This window comes from Hyposmocoma kahamanoa, unplaced genomic scaffold (genome assembly GCF_003589595.1).
Source record: "Hyposmocoma kahamanoa isolate Upper Pololo Valley unplaced genomic scaffold, ASM358959v1 63, whole genome shotgun sequence".
NCBI lineage: Eukaryota > Metazoa > Arthropoda > Insecta > Lepidoptera > Cosmopterigidae > Hyposmocoma > Hyposmocoma kahamanoa.
Window position 1 is genome coordinate 5,980,952 of NW_020653851.1, and position 23,194 is coordinate 6,004,145.

General features: G+C 35.5%; 1 protein-coding gene across 3 annotated transcripts; it reads left to right on the forward strand.

The window, feature by feature from the left end:
* The first annotated feature begins 140 nt into the window (after nt 1–140).
* On the forward strand, nt 141–22,230 carry LOC113230265 (transportin-1). 3 transcript variants are annotated; one of them, XM_026464115.1, is made up of 16 exons: nt 141–276; nt 535–867; nt 1,115–1,330; nt 1,409–1,531; nt 2,614–2,709; nt 9,892–10,075; nt 11,644–11,861; nt 12,344–12,553; nt 13,570–13,881; nt 14,295–14,402; nt 14,896–15,069; nt 15,356–15,527; nt 18,274–18,369; nt 19,169–19,244; nt 20,307–20,609; nt 20,962–22,230. In XM_026464115.1, the coding sequence occupies exons 1-15, from the start codon at nt 172–174 to the stop codon at nt 20,587–20,589; spliced, it is 2,706 nt and encodes a 901-aa protein (XP_026319900.1). In that variant the 5' UTR covers nt 141–171; the 3' UTR covers nt 20,590–20,609; nt 20,962–22,230. The 3 variants fall into 3 exon arrangements, with proteins under 3 accessions (XP_026319900.1, XP_026319901.1, XP_026319902.1); XM_026464116.1 differs by having other exon boundaries at nt 11,647–11,861; XM_026464117.1 differs by lacking the exons at nt 19,169–19,244; nt 20,962–22,230 and having other exon boundaries at nt 20,307–20,512.
* The last annotated feature ends 964 nt before the right edge of the window (nt 22,231–23,194 follow it).

Consider the following 23,194-nt stretch of genomic DNA (forward strand, 5'->3'; position numbering starts at 1 on the left):
ATCAACAATGTCAGATTATGTGTACATCCCTTTATCGATTTGTAATCAGCTGTGTGGTACATCCCTAATATAATAATCAATGTAGAATTTTTTAATCTGGCAATTCGTCAAATTTTGGCATGGTTGATCTTTACGGGACCGAGTGAAATAAAACCGTTTTGTGGAATTATTATGAAAATGGAGTGGAAACCTGAACAGGAAGGATTACGGCAAATACTAACACTTCTCAAGGAATCACAATCACCAGATACAGCTACCCAGAGAGCCGTACAACAAGTATCCTTTTCATAACTTGTGTGTCGTTGAACTATCGGCGTGGATATTTCTTGTATCTGTAACCGTTTTTTCCTTTATTTATGTAAAAATATAGGTTAAATTGTTTATATTTTGGGTCAAAAGTTGAGAATTATGATGTATGTGTATATTTGTGTGATAAGTATCACATGTAGAACGCTAAAGATAAAATCGATTTTTCCGACATGACAGTCATGACAGTCTTTGATTTTATAATTTTCCTTAGCAGCATTAATCCAGAAATTGGAAGAATTGAACAAGTACCCGGATTTTAATAATTATTTGATATTTGTTTTGACAAAACTGGTTACTGAAGAAGAGCCTACAAGGTCGCTTAGTGGATTGATTTTGAAGAACAATGTGAAGGCGCATTATAACAGCTTTTTGCCAGAAGTGGCAGAGTTTATAAAGCGGGAATGCCTATCTGCGGTGGGGGACCCTTCTCCTTTGATCCGGGCGACTGTAGGCATTATAATTACTACCATTGCAAGCAAAGGTGAACTTACCTCTTGGCCGGAACTCTTGCCTGCGTTATGCCAGATGCTTGATTCACAGGACTACAATGTTTGTGAGGTGTGTATGGTAGCTTTATTATTAAATTGGTGATCCCTCATGTTGTTTAAAAATCTAAAAATGTGTGGTTAATGTAAATGACCTGTTTTTGTTATCTAGAAACAAACATATTGAGTGAGGTCCTACTATATGTGTCTTTATTCTAGTAAAAACAAATATTGTCTTTGTTTAGAGTATTGACAAAGGGTTGCTACATGCTTACCTTAGTAATAAAAGTAAATACCTTTAAAAATATTTCTTTTTTCAGGGAGCTTTTGGTGCACTGCAAAAAATCTGTGAAGACACTGCTGAAATATTGGACAGTGATGCATTAAATAGACCATTAAATGTTCTCATCCCAAAATTCCTGCAGTTCTTCAGACATACATCGCCTAAAATCAGATGTCATGCCATTGCTTGTGTCAACTACTTTATCATGGGCAGAACACAGGCTCTTATGTTACACATTGACAGTTTTATTGAGGTAAAATTATAGTTAAGACAGATTTGTGATGAAGATGAATTTGGAATTGAATAAAAATATGAATTATTTATTTCACAGAATTTATTCCACCTAGCAGCTGATGAGGACCCCGATGTCCGGAAAAATGTTTGTCACGCCTTGGTCTTACTTTTAGAAGTGAGGTTGGACAGACTCATACCACATTTACCTAACATTATTGAGGTAAGTTTAGTTTTATATTTTCTTTATAGCCCATGTCTCACTTATACTCCCTAATATCGCTGCTCCCACTAATATTTCGATTACTTCAAAGCTACACCAGTGACAGTTCCTTTGAAGGGATTACAAAATATTTTCCACTATTCCTTTAGCATTGTCAAACTTATTTAATTATGTGTTTAGATATTCTGCATAGAAAGCACTAGACAATAAATAATATGAAATTAAGTGCCTCTACTCTTATCCTTATGTTTTGAAGACAAGTCTCAGTAGGTAGGCAGGTAGAGAATGGAAGCTTACTGTGTTTACTGTCAGATATTATATATACCCTGTTTACATCTATTGACCAGTAACAATAAGTCCTTGAAATGCAATATTCTCAATTGGAAGAAGTCGCTTGATGACCATTTAGCAAATTGACCAATACTTCATATGCGAAAGGCCCGATAAGACAACAACAACAATTTAGTACTCCTCCTGGAAGATTCGACTAAATTCGCTCGACATTGCTTAAAAACAATATTGGCACTTAAAAAAGCTTCTAGAGAACATAATTTTTTGCATGACAATAAGACCGATTGGAAAAAGAAGTTGGGTTTTGAGAAAATTATCGTACTATTCACTATAATTAATATATTTTCACTATGGACCTCATAAGAAGGCTCAAGGTCACTCAGCGGGCAATGGATAGAGCGATACTCGGTATTTCCCTATGTGATAGAATCAGAAATGAGGAAACCTGTAGGAGAAGTAAGGTGGTTACCTGTTATACCTATGTCGGTTGACATAGCTCAAAGAATTGCTCAGCTGAAGTGGCAGTGGGCGGGGCACATAGTTAGAGAACTGATTGCCATTGGGGCGGAAAGGTTTTCCAATGGCGACTGCGCACCAGACGACGCTCAGTGGGTAAGCCACCCACCAGGTGGAGCGACGGCCTGGTAAAGGTCGCGGGAAGCCGATGGATGCGGGCAGCGCAGGACCGATCATCGTGGACATCGTTGGGGAAGGCCTAAGGGCTAAAGCCCAGCAGTGGGCGTCCTATGGCTGAATGATGATGAATATATTTTATGATATTTTGTCCACAGTACATGCTGGTGCGTACCCAAGATCCTGAGGAGGGCGTCGCCTTAGAAGCTTGTGAATTCTGGCTGTCCCTTGCTGAACAGAATGTCTGCAGAGAGGTAAGATCTGCAGAAAAAATATAGACTACCCATTATTTTTTTAATGAAATGCTGAGAACATTTTTCTGTCTCTGATGTGCAGAAGACGTTTGGATAGGTTATAATTACCGCCCTGTCTATTTTTACCGCCATGCTGCACTGCTGTCTAAGTGTTTACCACATTGAAGGGTAGGGAGCACTAGCTCAATCACTAGCATAGGAGCTATAAAATCTTATTGCCAGTCAATATTTTGCGATGTTATGAATAATTTTCGGCGTTAGTTTCATCAAGCTTGTATTGTCAGTAGACACTAATATTTAAAATTTCGCTACATTGGACCAATCTGACCTTGAATTGATTACTTTATATGAGTTCTAAACTCAATGCAGCATATCGTCTCTTAGCAAACAACAGCGCCCAAATAATTTAGAACAATTTTAAAGGAGAGTGAAAAAACTACATCATTTCTGGTATTGTATACAGGATTTTTAAGCTGTTGTGTAATAAGTGCTCTATGCATGGATAAAAATAGTGTATGTGTGTTGGTTATATTATATTTATTGCTATTCTAGTTTTATTTTGATTCAAGTAGTTTAATGAGTAAAAACCTCCTATTTTCGACTTCAGCGGTGTTATTTGCTAAGTGACGACATAGACTAGGGCTGATGTGAAACAGCTTACTAGTTTGTAATGAAATAAGCACTTTTATTACTCCATTTTTGATCGAAGAATAATAATAATAATACACCAAACGAATGGAAAATAGGCCCATGATGACTAATAGGAAATATGACATCAAAATTGTAGAAATTTGCAAAATATAAGATTTTTATTTTAAAGTTGATAATGCCATGTTAGGTTAGGTTAGTTAAAAACTACTGGTTAATTAAAAAACAACGCAGTATGTAATATTAATACATATTTATTTTATTAATTTCATGTTATTTTTACTACCATGATGTTAATAACATATTTTTTTATAAAAATATTCCATTACTTTGTCATTATTATGCGATCTTTGTATCAACAATAATGTTAATACAAATACATGTTTACCAAAAAGCTGTATTTGGATGTAACAATAATATAGAAAAAATGTTCCACACAACTACTCTAATTAACTGATTTCAAACTTAGAAATTCCCTGTACTATGAGTCTCAGACCAATGGAATTCACTCCAAGGCGTTACCTGGAACACCCAAAGCTCGGTACATGTACACGAACATCTTTGGACAGTACTGCGCGCACTCAAAGTGTTTGGTTAGTGTCAAAGCGGGAAAGCCGACAACCGACGGATCACAACGTTCGCGCTGCGAATGCGCGTAGAAAGCGCGCAGTGTGTTCGCGATCACATTAAAATGTAGCATTATGAATTGCAAGGGCTATCTTTGCTTTACAAGCATCTTTTATTTGCTCTTCTTTTCTCCAATCAATCAACATTAATATGCAACATATTAATAATAGTAATAATGTGCCAGACAAACACACCATTGTTTGGTCTTAAACTAGGGAATTCCCTCTATATATACCAGAGCAACGCAACCTAGAGCACCCAGATCAGAACCAGTTTTGAAAAGTTAGTTTTTTCCAAGTTGGTCAAATTCAAATAATCATTTAAACCATAGAAGAAATTATTAAACTTGAAAACGTCTTTTTTTAAGCTCGTTCACTAGGAAGTAGTCTCCTCCCTGAGAAGACCGAGCACTCTAGAAACTCTAGGGATTGCTCTTTTCAAAGAAACTTAAATGCTTTAGAATACATTTTGAATCATAGTTGTGTGGACTCTAGACTCACATTGTCTTTGCATACATCTTTATCTAACACGTAGTCTACAATTTTGTAACACGACTTTCCAATTAAAATACTTTTAATGTAAGATTGAAACTTAGGAAATGGTAATCTTAATATATGCTCCGGAATCTTATTGTAAAAACGTATACAGTTCGCCATTTACTTTACCATTTTTTTACCATTACTTTGGACTTAGTTCTAACGTTAATATTATAGATATCTTCTTCCTTAACGAAGTTATATATATTTTTACGGGCATACAAAACATTTTAGTAAATGTACTGTGATGCCACAGTCATTATACCAGTCTCCTTAAACTATTCTCTGAGAGAAATCCGAGAACCTGTACAGTACACAGAATGAATCGCTCGTATTTACAACACAAATATGGTTCGTATATCTGCCGCTTTACTCTCCTTAAACTTTTCTTTGAGAGAAATCCGAGAACCTAAACAGTACACAGAACGAACCACTCGTATTTACAACACAAATATGGTTTGTATATCTGCCGCTTTACTCTCTTAAAACTTTTCTTTGAGACAAATCCGAGAACCTAAACTCATGAGAATCCCTTACGACATTATACCATGGAAGTAACTAAAGTAAACTAGTGTAGCAGTAGCAACATCGGTAATTTCACGTATTCTACGGACTGCGTATGCAGCAGACCTTAATCTGCTATTGTATATTAGATCTTAATCTTAACGTGGAAACCATTGGAGCTTACTATCTAAGGTCACTCCCATAAAGACAGCTTTATTAACAAGATGTAACTTTTCTCCATTTATTTCTATGATTCGACTAGTCGATTTTACAATAGGTAATTGAAATTTAACACACTTTGCTTTCTTGGCATTGAGCAATAAATTGTTAACATTAAACCAATAAACTACCTTTGAAAGGGTATCATTAATATTGTCATAGTTAACGTAATGACTGTCTTTTTAAAAATCAAGGATGTGTCGTCAGTAAACAATACTATTTCGCAAAGGTCCTTAACAAAGAATGGTAGATCATTAATATAAACGAGAAAAAAGAAAGGTCCAAGTATTGAGCCCTGCGGAACACCAATTTGTACCGGAGAAAAGAAGTCACTCCATTTATGTCTACTTTCTGAATTATACCGTTAAGATATGACGAGCAAGTTCCAACGCCTTGCCACTTACTCCGTAATATTCCAGCTTCCTTAAGAGTATTATACCCCAATAGCGTTCTGGGACCTTTCCCAAGCATCAAAGATATGTTTTAGTAGTGCTACGATGCGGGGGCATCGTTAGTCGATTTACCACTAGTAAACCCATATTGTTCACTATGAAAAATGTGTAATTCCTACCGAAATACGACAGTAGTCGGGTCAACATAACCTTTTCGAATATTTTACTTAAATTGGCCTATAGTTACTTCGATGAACTTTCCTATCGCTTTTGAATAAAGGAATAACCTTACCTTAGTGTTACCTTAGTTAACCTTAGTGTATTTCATCAAATCGGGAAAAATAGCTTTGTTAACGCACCTATTGAATACATCAGCTAAGTGTGAGGAAATTAGATAAATTACTGAGTCCATAACTTTAGTCGATATGCTCCAGAGATCTACAGTTTTTTTTAACATGTATACGTTTAAAAGCTTTAATAATGTCATGAATTAACATGATGAAAATTAAATACACAGCCACAAACTTTAACATTTTTCTTTAGGAGATCAATAGCAAGAGATGGAGAGGAATTTAATGATTTTGTAGTGTTCACGGCGATTTTCGAAAAGAACGATTCAAAGGCTTGGGCTACCTCATCTTTAGATTGAATAAGTTTGTTGTCTAATTCTAGAATTATATCTCTATCATGTTGTTTAACCCTGCCTGACACTTTATTTATTATACTTCAAGTAGTTTTAGGTTTATTTTTCCATTGTATAATTTTATCGCTGTGAGACAATCTTAGCAACTACACATACTTTTTTAAATATTTTTGAATAATTTTTAACATATTTTAGAAAACTGGAATTAGTAATATAAGTTCTCATAGCATATAGCTCATACAAACGAGACCTACTCTCAGGAATGCCCAATTTCGTTTTTTCCATTGAATTTAGTCTCCCTGTGCAAAAGTTAACGTTTAACGTTTTCGATGTAAGCACTTTATCAAATGAATTTTTCAAACCTCCGATTTATGGGGGAGGCACTTTAAACTGTTGTCGATATTCGTTTGAAATCTATTGATTCGTTCTGTGGTAATCGGTCTGCAGAGAAATTGGTCTATCTTCTTACTCAATTTACAATTAAAAGCAGCCAATTACCCACTGTGATCTGATTTTAAGCAATTTATTATTGATTTAGATACTGCATTTGTGTTGCAAAAAATGTTATCAATACAAGTGGACGATGAAGCAGTGATGCGAGTTGGTTCCAGAAAAATACTGTTCAAGTTAAAACTTCTAAATAAATTAATGAGTCATACAGAAGTAGAACAGTTTCCAAAAGGTTTACATTGAAATCTCCACAGACTAATATGGTTTTTTTGTTGGTAAAATCTATTTTCAACTACATATACCGGGAAATTAACCTTTTTCATCCAGCGCCCATAGTTCGAACCACTATGCCACCAAGGTCGTCCACTACTGACATTGATGCAGCGAGCAAACCATACAAGATCTGTGACATTGAACCATTATAGATAGTTTTAATGTGGTTTGGAATAAGAAGTCTTAGGATACTAAGACTATTGTGCTCTACTGATACTATAGGCTTTAGGAACTTGTACACTAATTGTTACTTAAACATTTTAATTGCTAACCTCTTTGATTATCGTGTTTTCAAGAGCTCTAAAGGTTCACTTATCTAATCGAGCGTTCCACTCTAGATTGCAGACTGCGTTTTATGTCACGTTTATATCTTAGATAATGTATGTTTGTTTTTGATTTTCAAGGGTTACCTTTGTAGATAATTTTATACTTCTAAGTTTAGCCAAATTATACAAGGTAGTCAGATTATAGTAGGTTTTAATTTTATGACAAAAGTAGATTTTATTTTTATGACGTTTGGAATTTCACTCAATTCCCTTTGTGGTACGAGTCGATAAACAGCTCATGCACGCGTGTCCGACTAAGGTATCCACACGCTATGATGGCCGTTTTGACATATTACAATAGTGAGGTGAAATCTCAATTCATTATCAAAAAAAGTAATCAAATGCAAGTCACATTTATAAGTTTTTAGATTTATAACTAGTATTGCAAGGGATAGCTGATTAAAAATTTTAATAAAACGTAAATAAATATGTTTACTTAATATTTCAATGAATCGACTATTGCAATGAAAATTAATATGTCTACTATACTTTATATTTAAAAATTTCGAATATTAAAAAACAAATGCCTAGTTATGTCGTAAAATTATACATTCCATAATTTTTACTGCACGTCACTATTTACAACAATGTACAGCAATTAGCTTCTTCAACGTAGTTATGAATTAATACGAAACTTGGATGATCGAACAAACGTCCAAACGGCCATCATAGCGTGGCGGTACTTGTAAGAGAAATGTTACGTGGAAATTTTAGAAAATTGCAGAACAAAACGTTTTGTATTTTAATTAAGTTTCTCGTTATTAAAAACACCCCTATATTTAACGTTAATATACATTGTTTTTGTTTTTACTACAAAGCTATAAGGATATGATAATAATAGTAATAATGTGTCAGACATTTTTTTTTATATTAGACAACATCACATACGTTGCTCTGATCCTAAAGTAAGTAGCTAAAGCACTTGTGTTATGGAAATCCGAAACAACAATGGTACCACAAACACCTAGACTGAGATAATATACCCTAATCCTGGACAAGAAAACCTCAGAGATGGCGACACTGATTATCGGTGCGCAAGTCATTTGACCACGGAGGTGGTAAATACATCAGTTACCTGGTCTCAAACTAGGAAACTCCCTGTATATGAGTATCAAATTAACGGAATTCACTCTTGAAGCCCAGAACATCCAGACTAGAACTAATTAAGAAAAGTTAATTTCCCAAATTGCTCCTACCGGAATCGATCCTAAGACCGCCTCTTTGCCACCTTGCCTTCTGGACCTTGCTAATCAGAAAGAGAGAAATATACTCCCAGACGCATAATTCGAGCCACCTTGCATTTTCAAAATTAAATGCCCTTACCTTAAACAGTGCTTGATTGATCAAGAACTATTATGCAACTTTGAAACTGGTGTACTAAACGTCATTTCCTTGAGCCCTTATTGAAAATTTGAATTAATAAAACCGGAGAAAACTTTTTCTTAGAAGATAACTAACTATAATCTGTTCCAATCCATTTTGAGCAAAAAGTAAACAAACCTGTGTGGTTAAAATTCTAAAGCAATCACTCAATAAATCGAATAAGTAACACTTTCACGTATATTTCGAAGATTTCGACTTGATATATCATCACTTTTTCCAACAATATTCATTTGAATAGCATCGTAAAATTGTATTTGAAAAATGGTAGTCCAAAAGTGAGGTTATTATTAATTTATACTTCTATGACTTGCCTATGGTTGCATAGTGCTGTTCGAAAAAAAACATTCGGTCAATCAATTAAAGTTTAGTAATCGATTATTAAATCGAACATTTCAATCGCAACCGAACGAGTATCTAAGTGTAAGGATTTGAAGAAGGATTTAAATTGAAATTTTAAATATGCTTAGATAGGTTATGTAAGGGAAACCGCTAGTATGGCTCAATTGAACAAATCGATACATTCAATTAATTAATCGATTTGTAGTCGGCGTTACAATTGGACATCACTAAACCGCCTATAGTCGAGTCAGTGACTTGTTTGTTTACTTTTTGTTCAAAATGGATTGAAACGAAGTATATATTTTTATATTGTACTTCTTTAAAGATAAGAATACAAAATGGCTCGAATTATGTGTCCGGGAGTGTATATGCAACTAGGTTTTTTATATCGCTTAGATTATCTTGAAAACGATAAATAAGATTTAACAGATGCTTTTTGTCGATCTCAAATCGGGATATTTTTAGATCCGAATTTTTTGCTTCTTTTATTTTTTTTTATGGCGAGGCTATTTTGTCGTTAATATTGAATGAAGCATTAAACATTACTTCGAATGCAAACAAGTCTAAAAAATTATTTACAGCTATAAACAGTTGGTTAAAGAACAACGATGTCATTTATTTTATAAATGTAGCTTTTCCTAAAGTGACATTGATGATGAAAACTGCCTCAGTCCGGCATGGTAACCGTTGGGCCACGGAGGCAGTTTATTGGTTGTCTATTTGTATGTCCATAGCACCCGCGATACAGGGTTTCCCTAGTTAAAAAAAATACGTATGTGTAGGTAGCATGTATCCTTTTGTGAGATATTGTAGTTGCAAAACATTATGAAATTGTTCAACAGGTGTTAGGTCCTCGACTGCCGGCCCTACTGCCAGTGTTGGTCCGTGGCATGCGCTACTCGGAGATGGACGTGATTCTGCTCCGCGGTGACCGCGATGACGACGCAGATGATGCGGAGCCCGACCGCGAGTCGGACATCCGCCCGCGTTTTCACAAACCGCGCTCACATACTATCAAACATAATGGTCAGTTTTTGCGACTTCAACTATGAATTTGATGAAATATAATCCAGAAAATACGCTGCTACTGCCCTTTCCATCCAAAACTAAATTCTACACAAGATACATAGTTTATCTCCGCTCTTTCGTACTTTTTAACCAACTTCAAAAAAGGTGGAGGTTCTCAATTCGACTGTATGTGGTTTTTGTATGTATGTTACGCGATAACTCCGGTATTTGTGAACCGATTTTCATGATTTTTTTTTTGTTGGAAAGGGGGTACTTCCATAGTGGTCCCATTTCATTTTGAAGAGAATCATCCACCTTTAAGTGTGGCTGTTCACGCATGAAGATTCATTTTTATAAATAGCGCCTAACTTTAATTTTGGAGCAATTATTTTAATGGTTGATTGTGCTATTTCTCCAATTCAAGGCGTTTTTTTTCTCAATATACTTTGAGTAGTGAGAACCGATTAATATTATCTCCAATGTCAAGTCCTGTATAGTGGCGAACTAGGGGATATTTCAATAAAACTTAGCAACTAGACGTAATTCCACGTACTTTTGAGGTCAGTTTTTTTATATAGCAACCATTTGTCTTGCCTTTTTTTTATTAGCAAGTTCCTGGCACATATTTATTGGAAAGAACACGCACAAAACTGAACATACCACGCACACATACTGACTTCCCTGTTTCCGGAACGGTGTACTATTCTTAAGGAATGTTGTTACCTAACTAGTTAATTCTATATTAATATTGAAAAGCTGCAAAACTGCACTATGGAAAAATACGAATTCAAATTAAATACAGAGTTTTGCTATATTACCTTGCTATATTGGGTTATAACCAGTGCTCGGAATTGAGGGAGTTAATCTGTATGAACGTTATCTTAGTATGGACGTACCCATCTCGTCATCAAAGCTTGTAAAATTTCATTTTTTCCTGTTTATTTTCTAATAGTCCAAAATATAGGTTGTCTCGTGTTTCTTTTTTAAATGGCTAAGGTAATGAAATACGTAAGTACCTATAGAAATACAAGTAGAATATATTTTTTTAACCGACTCCAAAAAACATATGTTACGCAATGACTTACGACATTTGTGAAACGATTTAGATGGTTCTTTTTTTTTTGTTGGAAAGAGGTTACCCTCTAAGCGTAACAAACTAGAGAATAAATCCGGTTTCGCGCACTTTCCGGTAATCGATTCCAATAAAACTTGGCAAATAGATGTATTAGTTCCACGAACTTTTGAGATCGTTTTTTTAGCACTCTGTACTGAGATGATTTGAGACAATACTTTGTAGCAAATACTTAATAGGAAATAATAATTAGTTGCCATTGTACTCAAATTACAATAAACAAGTCCCGACATTTTTGTAAGGGAATGTCCACGTTATTGTTTAGTTTAGCTAATTTAACTCCATTAATACCGATCACTAGTTATAACTGACATACGCAGTTATTACAATCCGTCGTCGGTCAAGGTCAGTGCGAATGTGTGGTTGCGTTTGTGAGTGAGAAATCGTCGCGCCTTTTGAAGACAAATTCCTCGTGATAACCTAACACACTAAGTAAAATGAAAGATATCTCCAGTAGGAGCAGGCGACAGTAACATGTCGGGCGGCGGCGAGTCGGACGACGAGGAAGAGGGCGGCGCGGATGCGGATGACGGCTCGTTATCCGACTGGAATCTGCGCAAGTGCAGCGCGGCAGCTCTCGACGTGCTCGCCAACGTGTTCGGCGCCGACCTGCTTCCTGTGCTCTTTCCGATCCTCAAAGAGACACTGTTCCACGAGGATTGGGTCATCAAGGTAATGTTACGCAGAATATGTTAAAGTCTGTAGAGAAAGGCTAAGGCAGAAGGCCCCGTGGTTATTTCAAGAAGTGGGCAATTCGAAAAGTGACCCTTTTTAATTGTGATCATTTCTCATTGTGGTCCTAAACCGCCGAAAGACGTAGGTGTCGTGTGTTTCTTACGAATCTATAACGACCCTATGACGATAGCAAAATCGTTCACGACTTGATGAGGTTAAGCGAGGGAAGGATGTTGCAACGAAGTTGTATAACCATTATTCCTTTACTCCTGCATTACCCGCAGGAAAACCTGGTTGCGTTTTACACATTGAAAAAATTCCCCCCGCACTTAAGCTACGAGTCTAAATCGTCATGTCCTAATCAACCACTCGCACGGGATTGGTAGCATGAGATAGTATCATCCAAGATGGCGTTGATTATTAATACCGAAGATCTTGAGATGATTGTTTTTAAAACCTTAACGTCCTGTGTACCACAGGAGAGTGGCATCCTTGCCTTGGGTGCCGTAGCCGACGGCTGTATGGGTGGCATGGTGCCTCATTTACCAGACCTGGTTCCGTATCTGGTGGTGTGCTTATCGGAACGCAAGGCGCTTGTCCGCGCTATCACGTGCTGGACCTTGTCGCGGTACTCACACTGGATCGTCTCACAATCGCACGATTTGTATCTTCGCCCTGTTATGACTGAGGTTAGTAAACAATGTATATCAAAAAATTTCAAATAATACGACCAATATAATTTGGTTATAATATAACAGACACCCTTATAACACATTTGTAAAATTTCACTCCACTTTCGCAACTTTGTGAGGGTCGTATTCCAGAACTCTACTCAATGCTCAAGTCAGGATTTGAGCAGACTTGAATATGATTTCAAGCACTGGAAATACGACCCTAATGGCAAGGACTTGAGTATGATTTTCAGTGCTCACTGCAATACTCAAGTCCTGACTTCAGTATTGTTATATATCTCAGTAGAGTTCTAGAATACGACCCTGAAAGACTTAGTCCATTTGGTTGGCACTTAAGTAAACGTAAACAATCTTGATATGTCTATTTAATGAAATACACATTTATAAAATTATTTTTACTTACCTTCAAATACAAAATACAAATATTTAGCTTCATATGTAATTGCATGCCTATTTTTATACTTATTGATTTGTAAAGTATGTTTCGATAAAAAGATGTATCAAGATTGTTTACATTTAGTTAAGTAGCTAAACAAATGGACTATAAGAATTTATGATCCAGATATTTCTATAACTCTATATAAGAACTATATAAGAGTTATATACAGTAGCTGTAGAGCTTCTTGTGAAAAAAGTTCAACCAGAGAAGTACTGCTACCTTACCTATTTCTGTCACCAAGCCGTTAATGTGGACATTGCTGCGTAATGGTACAGCGACAGTGTCCCTCAGATCTTTACGATTTAAAGCTCTGAGTGGCACTACAACTGCTGTGGACAGATGTGTCGCTTAACACCAGGCCTACGACTTGTTCATGCCTTCATTATAAATAAAGCTTGGTTGAGCTCTCTGCTAAATCAATTAGTTATCTTGTATTCAGTAAACTAATTATGTCACTCATTATCTATAATACAGTTTATACATATGTTATCACCATGTTCTGCATCAATAGTATACATACACAATAAAATTTCGACTTTACACCTTTACTGACCACTTCAACATCTCCTTACAGCTCCTAAAACGCGTTTTGGACAACAACAAGCGTGTCCAAGAAGCCGCATGTTCCGCATTCGCTACACTCGAAGAAGAAGCGTGCACAGAATTAGTGCCGTACTTGGGCTACATACTACAGACTTTGGTCTATGCATTTAGCAAATATCAGCATAAGAACTTGCTGATCTTGTACGACGCAATAGGCACTTTGGCTGACTCGGTCGGGCACCATCTCAACAAACCCGAGTATATTAACCTGTTGATGCCACCGCTTATAAACAAATGGAATGTCTTGAAGGACGAGGATAAGGACTTGTTCCCATTGCTCGAGGTTTGTTGCATATTTTATGATGTACAATGATTTCATTGAATGAAATTTAAAGTATGAAGTAAGATATATATTATTATAATACTAATAATAATAATAAAGATATATCTAGAAATCTAGGATCATCCGAGTTTGTGTTTAGTATAATGAACATGGGTAACTAAAATGATAATAAAAATTAACAAGAGCAATAAACCGACGTAATTTCACACGTAATGTCACCGAAAGCGTGTAAAATGAACCTTAGAAAACATTTTTTTATTTTTGCCATTTTTTATTTTTCCACAAAATTTTTATTTTTGTAATTAACCAGATTTCACAATAGTGTATATCATTTAGGCATAGATTAGGCAAGTACGTATTATTCTTCCATATAACCCTATCACCTGTCTGGTATTATATTGTTTTTTTTACAGTGTCTGTCATCTGTGGCCACGGCGCTGCAGTCAGGATTTCTGCCATATTGCGAACCGGTTTTCAGACGATGTGTATCATTAATAGAACAAACTCTAAATCAGAACATAGTAAGTATTAAGACAGTTACATGCAGTAACACGTACATAGTAATAAATAGTATTATATCCAGCATGTTGGTATACTATATGACTTCTATAAATCTGTCCTAAAAACAGCGAAATATATTTCGAGAACCTTAGTTTTTAATTGAAGTTCTAATATAATAAGTATAAAAAAGCCGTGGTAGCCTGGTTTGATCTACCGCTTCTCAAGCAGAAGACGTGAGTTCGAATCCGCGCTCGCACCGCGAATTTCTCAGAATTTATGTGCGAAATTTAATTTCAAATTTACCTTGAGCTTTTCGATGAAGGAGAACATAGTGATGAAATTTGCACGTCGAAGATGATTCACAACTCTTGGAAAACGTGTGAAGTCCCCAATCCTCATTAGGCCAGCGTAGCGGACTATACCTAAATCCTCGCTTGAGCAGAGACCCGTACCCAGCAGTGGGACGTATAAATGAGTTGATGCTGATGATGATGTTGATAAATATTTTTTTAGGCAAACAGTCAAAGTCCAGACCAATTCGAAGCACCAGACAAAGACTTCATGATTGTAGCTCTGGACCTGCTGAGCGGACTAGCGGAGGGCTTGGACGGGCATATAGACCATCTTGTTGTCAACTCTAATCTCATGCAGCTGTTGTACCAGTGCATGCAGGATCCCATGCCCGAGGTATGTATACGTCTACGAAACACGGCTGTTTTACAATACTATTTTCTATGTTATACTTCTATAATATAGCTAAATAAATAAGGAAGTAAAACAATAAAACTTCGTTGCCTTTAGCTGTGTTCGCATACGAAACCAGCATTTTTATATAACGGATAAGTTAATGATGTGAAGAGAGCTATGTTGCATGGCCAGTTAACAGTGAACTCTGTAATAATGGAAAATGTTATAGAATTATAGTAGCCTCTATTCGTAACATTTCGTTTTTATACGTTTTTTCATTACGCAGGTTCGCCAATCATCTTTCGCATTGTTAGGCGACTTAACAAAAGCGTGTTTCCAACACGTGCTGCCGTGCATACCGGAGTTCCTGCCAATCTTGGGCATGAACCTCAACCCCGAGCTTATATCCGTCTGCAATAACGCCACTTGGGCTATTGGAGAAATTAGTATTAAGTTAGGTGAGGACCTTACAGTTATCAAACAACCTTTTTTTTTAATTGCTTATTTAATAAATTAGGCACTGTAGTGTATTGTCAAAAACGTATATGTGGCCAGGATCCTTACCAGCAAATTAGATTCATGCAATTATGCTCTAAAAGAAATTGTAAAAGAAACTATACTATTAACTTTTAATGTTATAGCTGGTGTTGTAAAAAAGCATAACTGGTAAAACCAGAATTCAAAAGGAACAGAGTCATGATCTTTAAAGTTTTCTTTTATAAGTGTGTTAAATAAATTAATATTTCTAGTTTAGGTAACGTTTACAGCATTCATTCATATCGTATCGGTGGCATACACTATACTTCGTTTCAATCCATTTTAAATAAAAAGTAAAGAAACACGTCACTGACCGAGTATAGACAGTTTAGTGAAGGTCAATTGTATGGTAAATGAATCGATTTGTTTAATTGAGGTATACTAGCGGTTTTCCTTACATAACCTATAAAAGCATGTTTAAAATTTCCGAAATCTTAATTTTAAATTCACCTCCAAATCATTACACTTAGATACTCGTTCGATTATGATTGAAATTTCCGAATTACTAATCGATTACAAAAACTTTACTTGAATGAACTGAATGTCTTTTTCGTACAGCACTTGGCAACCATAAACAAGTCATAGCTGTATAGTTGAAAAATAACCTCACCTTGGACTATCATTTTCCAAATACGATTTTACGATGCTATTCAAATGAATATTGTTGGAAAAAGTGATGATATATCAAGTCGAAATCTTCGAAATATACGTGAAAGTGTTACTTATTCGATTTATTGAGTGATTGCTTTTGAACTTGAACCAAACAGTTTTGTTTACTTTTTGTTTAAAAAGGATTGGAACAGACTTTATATTGTTTTGGTCCTGAAGTTATCGCCACTACCCGCGTCACTAGTAGTAGCCGCCATGCTGACGTGTGGGACATGTTTGCCATCGCGATAAAAGGATTTGCCAATCGACGTCGTTACTCGCCGTTTATTGCCCAGGTTGCACCAGACGTACATATTACATAAATAGTATGCCATTGCGAGGAAACTCCTTTCGTGCATCTACACAATTTGTATATTACAATACCAAAAACGATAAATAAACTTAAGGAACACAGCATATTAGAAAAAAAAGCGTTCTTAATTTACAACAAAAATAAATCGAAAAATCAGAACTTTTGGGGTCTGAAAACTCGTTCCTAGGATACTTGAAAATAGAGAATGCCTTGCAACACTAGTTATAGCTGTATTTTGGTTAGGATTCTTGGCTAAAATTTATTTCATAAGTGCAATCGATTGAAGCTGTTTTAACGCACATTAATTTTTTTTCTACAATATTACTTTAAATAATACTAAAGTATTTATATTTAGATACTATTTTCACATATAAAAAATTTAATAATTTTTTATTGTTTTATACATGAAAATAACATCCAAATGTAAAACAATTATGTACAGTATCATTTAAAATAATATTGTAGAAAAAAAAATTTAATACTGATTTACACTAGTGGTGCAACAGAAGTGTCATAACGTAAACATAGATCAAAAGTAAATCTTAGCGGAAACTCAAACGGAAGTGGATGCGAAAGTGTACATACTATAAAAAACTCAACACAAAATAGTTCCTGACAGGGCTTGTTTTTGGTTTCATAATTTAAGTGCAATTATTACACAACACAAAACTACTATAAAAAGCGTGCTCCACCTTAGCGGTAATCTGCTACTAGCACTAGCGTCTGACGCGTTGCAAATATTGTAAACGCCGTTAAAAATATTGCGGAAGGAAAAATGGAAACAGATGTGAAAAAGCGTGCGGGATTTCCGCAATTGCGGAAGCAGAAGCATAGGTCAGTTGCATCACTAGTTTACACCACTTTTGCGCTGATAGCCTCATTTATAATTCCTATCGACCAAATGTACGTCCATTTTGAGACTTGTGCTATCCGGCGACAAACTGTCTTGTCTATAAAAGACTTTGTAATATTCATGTTTCCTACTTTCCTTACCTTTCTTAGTACATAAAGATCGGTGTGTACTGTTCTCCATTAAAGACTAATAGTTAGTGTACAATGATTCTGGTTCATTTGATGAACAAGGGTATACTCCATCCAACCGTTTATTTCACTTTGGACAGCTCGAATTCTAATCAATTAGTGATGTCCTAATGCGCTGTTGATTCGATTTTTTATAACAATCGATTTTATTTATGAAAAAGTTTTAATCGTGAATGTGAACGGGTTCCAAAAAGACGATATTGCCTGATTGGAATCGTGATATTGCACTTGATAATTTGTGTCCTCAAGAATTAATAATTAATGTTAATGAGGATTCAAGTGATGATTCCCGTTCATATGAAGAAGAATCCGACGACTCGTTATAATAAACAATAAGAATTTATTATAATTGTGTATAATTTATTTTTCATTACATTATAATCTATTAGACAGGTACCAAAATTTATCAACTTGAATAATCTTCGTTGCATAATCTGTTGGCTCGATAAATATCGGCGCTAAAAAGCACGTCTATTCGCTAAAATTAAAAAATAAAAGAGTCCAGGAATTATTGCATTTTTTTGTCTATGGTTGTATGTTCGGAGGCATGCATATGTCAAAAGGTAAATAAATGGTTGGACGGAGTATAAAAAAAGGTAGTACCATACCATATATCAGCCGATGACCGTACTTACATTAGATTATATATTTTATTAACATTTCAGGATCCGATACTTCAAAATATATCCCACTCGTACTGAACCACTTAGTCGAAATCATCAATAGGCCTAACACACCCAAAACACTACTCGAGAACACAGGTAAGTGAGCATTCACCCTTATTAATATATATATAATTATATTAAATTGTATATCTGTGTTAAATTATTGAATTTTTAGTAAAATAACAACAAATTATCTAATGTTTTGATATATATTATTTGCTAGAATATTTTTCAGTAAGAAACATTCTTGGTGGCAGTATTGTTATGCTGTGAATATGGACCTTATATGTGTACCCAATCACTGCTTGATATTGATTTCCCATACTGTTTCATAATGATCATCATTATTCTTTCTGTTTTACGTTTATATAGAACACTTCCAATTGTATTTATTATGTACCCTTTAACACCACAAACAATCAAATCGCAAACTTCGACATGTGAACTCAAACAACAAATCTTTTTTATCAACGATAAATTACAGATACACCTGTAAAGCAAAAAAGTATTTTCAACGAAAACATGATGAGCTTAGGTTTATTTTGGAGTACAATGTAAATAATACCGTCTGTACACTACTGTAGATTTTATTTTCAAACAAAAGTGTGTGCCTAAGTTAGAAAGATGACCTAAATAGTAATATGTTATTTATTACCGCATACGATTATGTATATTTAATAATGTCAATCGTAACAAAGTTCGCAGTTTACTCACTGACAGGCCATCTTTTGAACATGCGATTTATAATTTACTTAATTAGTTAGAACGAAATTGTTTCACATTTTTTCTATTCGTAACACTAATTTGTTGCTGACTTTTATGTAATTTAACTATGTTTTGGATGGTTTGTTGATTTGTTTTCTTGGTTTTGTTCTCGGTATGTCGTGGCGTGTAGCAATTACTATCGGTCGGCTAGGTTATGTGTGCCCCCACGACGTCGCACCCGTTTTACATCAATTTGTACGCCAGTGGTCTGTAGTCATTTTTTTTATTATTACTTTACTTATATTGTTACGATTACGTTAAAATAAGTTTTAATTGATATTATTTCGATCGTGGATGGTGTTTGTTGATGGCTTGTTAATGTTATTTTATCCGATGAGTTGTTATATTTATGTTGTACCAGGCATGTTGATGTAAGTCGACCGGGCCACACTGCGCGAACACACAGATTTATGGTATTTGTTTGATCATCTTATTTTCGGTGCCGTATTTTGTGTGTTGAACACCATCCGCTTTCTAAATTATATGAACTGCTAAATTTATATTTAGTTATCCAACTTGCAAGACAAAATTGCCTTAACGCATTTAATTTTATTGATACCTTAATGTGTGTATGATCTGTTTTATTTTATTTGCTTGCAGTTTGGAACGCTCATTTGAATCAGTGTTCATTTAAATATGTTTTTGTGTGCAATCACTTTTCAATATTTTATTTTCACATTGATATTAACCCCATAATCTTCATGTATCCTTCAATGATAGTATTTATTTGCTTGTTTTATTTCCTTATTGGCTCCACGGCATTATAGTTGGTATGGTTTTTCGAACGTTAATCTCTTCGAGATATCATCCATGAATATTCAAATTATTTTAGGTATTTCGAAGCCTTTTGCATACTCATATCAAAAATCGAGTAGTATAGTGTGAAGAACAATCGGTTCCTTTTAAGCATTGACTACTTGTAATCCAAAGAAAGCATGGGCTTAAAAATTTACATATATTATTCGACTCTTCCTGTGATGGGTCTATTTGTATTGGAAGTAGAAAACTTGTGTGTCAAAAGCATTAAATCAAAAGTTGTCCTATCGATAGACGATAGCCACTTCTTAATAGGAGCTTGATATATTAATAATTTTGAAAGTGTTAGTCGCTGGGTGATTCTATAATAGTAGCTACAGTTGCAATCAAGAGGTGCAAATATTTATACGAACAAGAATGAGAGATAAATTTAAAAAGCATATTATTTACAAAAGGCTTCGAACAAAACCTTCTCCTTCGAACGCAACCTGAAACCTAAACATTTCATATAGGTGTGCATCACTCCGGAACATTCGAGATAACGACGAAAAGGACTCTGCGTTCCGCGGTATCTGCCAGATGATACAAGTCAATCCTGGTGGCGTAGTGCCAGATTTCATGTTCTTCTGCGACGCGGTTGCTTCATGGTCGCATCCGAAAGACGACTTGAAGGAGATGTTCACTAAGATCCTGCACGGGTTCAAGAATCAGGTTGGAGAGGAAAACTGGCGCCGGTTCACCGATCAGTTTCCCGTGCAACTGAGTGCGCGCCTCTCGGCCATGTGCGGGATATAGGGTCCACCACATTCTTTATGGTAAGATACATTTGTTTTCGTTTTCGTAATTGTTTGAGTGAAGTTTTCGCCCTTCGACCTGGAAGTGTCTCTGATTGTAGCGGACTGTATCAATGGGTTCGGGTGTGTGCTATCAACAAGTGAGCATGACCAAAGTAAATGTACTTCCAGTTTATTAATTTATTACAAAACACGTACAGCTCCAAAAAACAGAAACAATAGTAAAAAGGCGCCAAAAACAATCACATTTAAATTTAGAATTGAAATATAAAGCTAAACTTAAAAAGACTGTACAAAACATATACAAAAGATATTTGTAGCGACTGCTGCGATTCGCTACTCTGATGTGATGTGAGAATGTGTACTTTTGCAGGGGAATCAATGTCAGCACGGGTCGGGAAGACATTGCGGGCGGAGGGCCGTCCGGAGCGTAGGGACCGTCACAGCCATCGAACCACGCGCGGTGCCAGTCGCCGACACCACCTCAAGTGCCAACACACTAACCTCAATAGACTAGCGATGAAATTTTTCCGTTTACCGTACCTACCGGGAGAGTGACCAGTTTAATCAGTGACTTTTCGTTTACATCTGAAATTCCTCTTTTGTTAGTTAGAAGCGGCGGATAGACTTAATTTTCGCACTGAGTGTTACGACAAATCGACAGTGGCAGACGGGCGCGGTGTGATCGGCGCCCGCGCACGTCCTGGGCAATAGACGTGCACAGGTAGACGGTAGGCGGGCTAAGAGTACATTACATACTTTTATATCACGGGGTGCTAAGCTTATGTATTCGTATCGTGGAATGTTAATGTCGCACGTTGCATGCATTCGTGGCGTTTCATTCGTTGTTATCGAATCAAAGTGTTCACTCATTGGCCTGTAGCTGTAGTATTTACTCACCACCTGTTTCAACACGGTGACTTACTGATTTAGATATGGTTTCAATATCTATTGTAATCGCATGAACCTTAGTGATAGTGCATAGTTTTATTAACTGTACAGATGAGACACATTTGATTAGTTTTTACCTAAAACAAAACAGCTTAATTTTAGTTCCTATGGTAAAATTACTAACAGTCGAGCGAGTAGCTTTTACTACGGTTAACTTTGTTTTTTTATATAGTAAAACTTCTTTCATTAGAACTAGGCTTGCGTACATCTTGTCTCTTCTTGCAACTTATTCTTAGGTATCTACAGTCATGCATGCCTTTGCATTCTTGTTTAATATTCATTTAGTAAGGTATATTATGTACTATTCGTCTGTACAATGGCGTCAAAGTAACGGTCTCATATCTCTTAGAATTCATATGATTATACCACCAGTCATTGTCACGATTTTCATGAATAGGTAGTTTTATGTTGTACCATGGAACAATAACTCAAGACGACGAGTCTTTATACTACAGATCGTAACTCTGAGATGGTCAAAATCCCGTATCTAGATGGCGCTAATCAATAGAGTGGAAGTGTAGTCTGTTCCAACCCATTTTCAACAAAAAGTAAAGAAACCTGTTTGATTAAAATTCTAAAACAATCACTCAGTAAATCGATTAAGAAACACTTTCACGTATATTTCGAAGTTTTCGACTTGATATCTCATCACTTTTCCCAACAACATTCATTTGAATAACATCGTAAAAAATGGTAGTTTAAAAGTGATTTTTTTTCATCTGTACTCCTATGACTTGTCTATGGTTGCATAGTGCTGTACGAAAAAAAACATTCCGTTCATTCAATTAAAGTTTTTGTAACAATTTGATAAATAGAAAATTTAAATCGCAATCGAACGAGTATCTAAGTGTAAAGATTTGAAGGAGAATTTAAAATTAAGATTTCGGAAATTTTGAATACATGCTTTTATAGGTTATGTATTTTTACTATTCATGTAAGGAAAACCGCTGGTATGACTCAATAAAACAAATCGATTCGTTCAATTAATTAATCGATTTTTAGTTTACATTGCAATTGGACATCACTAAACCGTCTATGGTCAGGTCAGTGACTTGTTTGTTTACTTTTTGTTTAAAATGGATTGAAACGAAGTATAGTTTATACTATGTAAATAGCCGTTGTTATCAATTAATTCCTTTTTTGTATGAAATATAAATAGTCAGTTTCTTTCCCTTCTGTATTTATTATAATCAAATGTTGATCATGAGCTAAAATTATTTTCTGAACTTCGACAAATATGCGCAGATGGTATTGTGAAATTGCTAACATGGGTAGATGGCGCTAATCGGCAGTATCCATAACAATATGTGCAATAAGCGACATCTAGTTGATTTGTTCGTTATCACTAGAAATCAGAGTAGATTTGGTAAATTGCAGCTCGTCAATGTAAAACAAATTAGTTACCAAAATAGCTATTTGGTACTCGTCGCGACAGCTGGCGTACCAATACGTACTAAAAACCCGACTACGCTGTCTTGTATTTCGATTAGCAGTCCCCTTGTGTTATTGGTCCATGGTTGTACTATCCACTGCTCAACTTCGATGTCACTTTTGATTTCAGTCTTTACTGACACTATGCGACTATTTTGCTAATTTGTTTGTTAATAAAATTCTCAATGTCAAATATTGCGTTGCAAGCATTTATTTATAAAATG

Excerpts from the sequence above, each read along its gene's own strand:
- LOC113230265 (XM_026464115.1), top strand. The coding sequence starts at position 172 with ATGAAAATGGAGTGGAAACCTGAACAGGAAGGATTACGGCAAATACTA. Across the intron at positions 13,882-14,294 it reads ACTTGTTCCCATTGCTCGAG|TGTCTGTCATCTGTGGCCAC; the intron begins GTTTGTTGCATA and ends TTTTTTTTACAG. Across the intron at positions 18,370-19,168 it reads AACACTACTCGAGAACACAG|CAATTACTATCGGTCGGCTA; the intron begins GTAAGTGAGCAT and ends CGTGGCGTGTAG.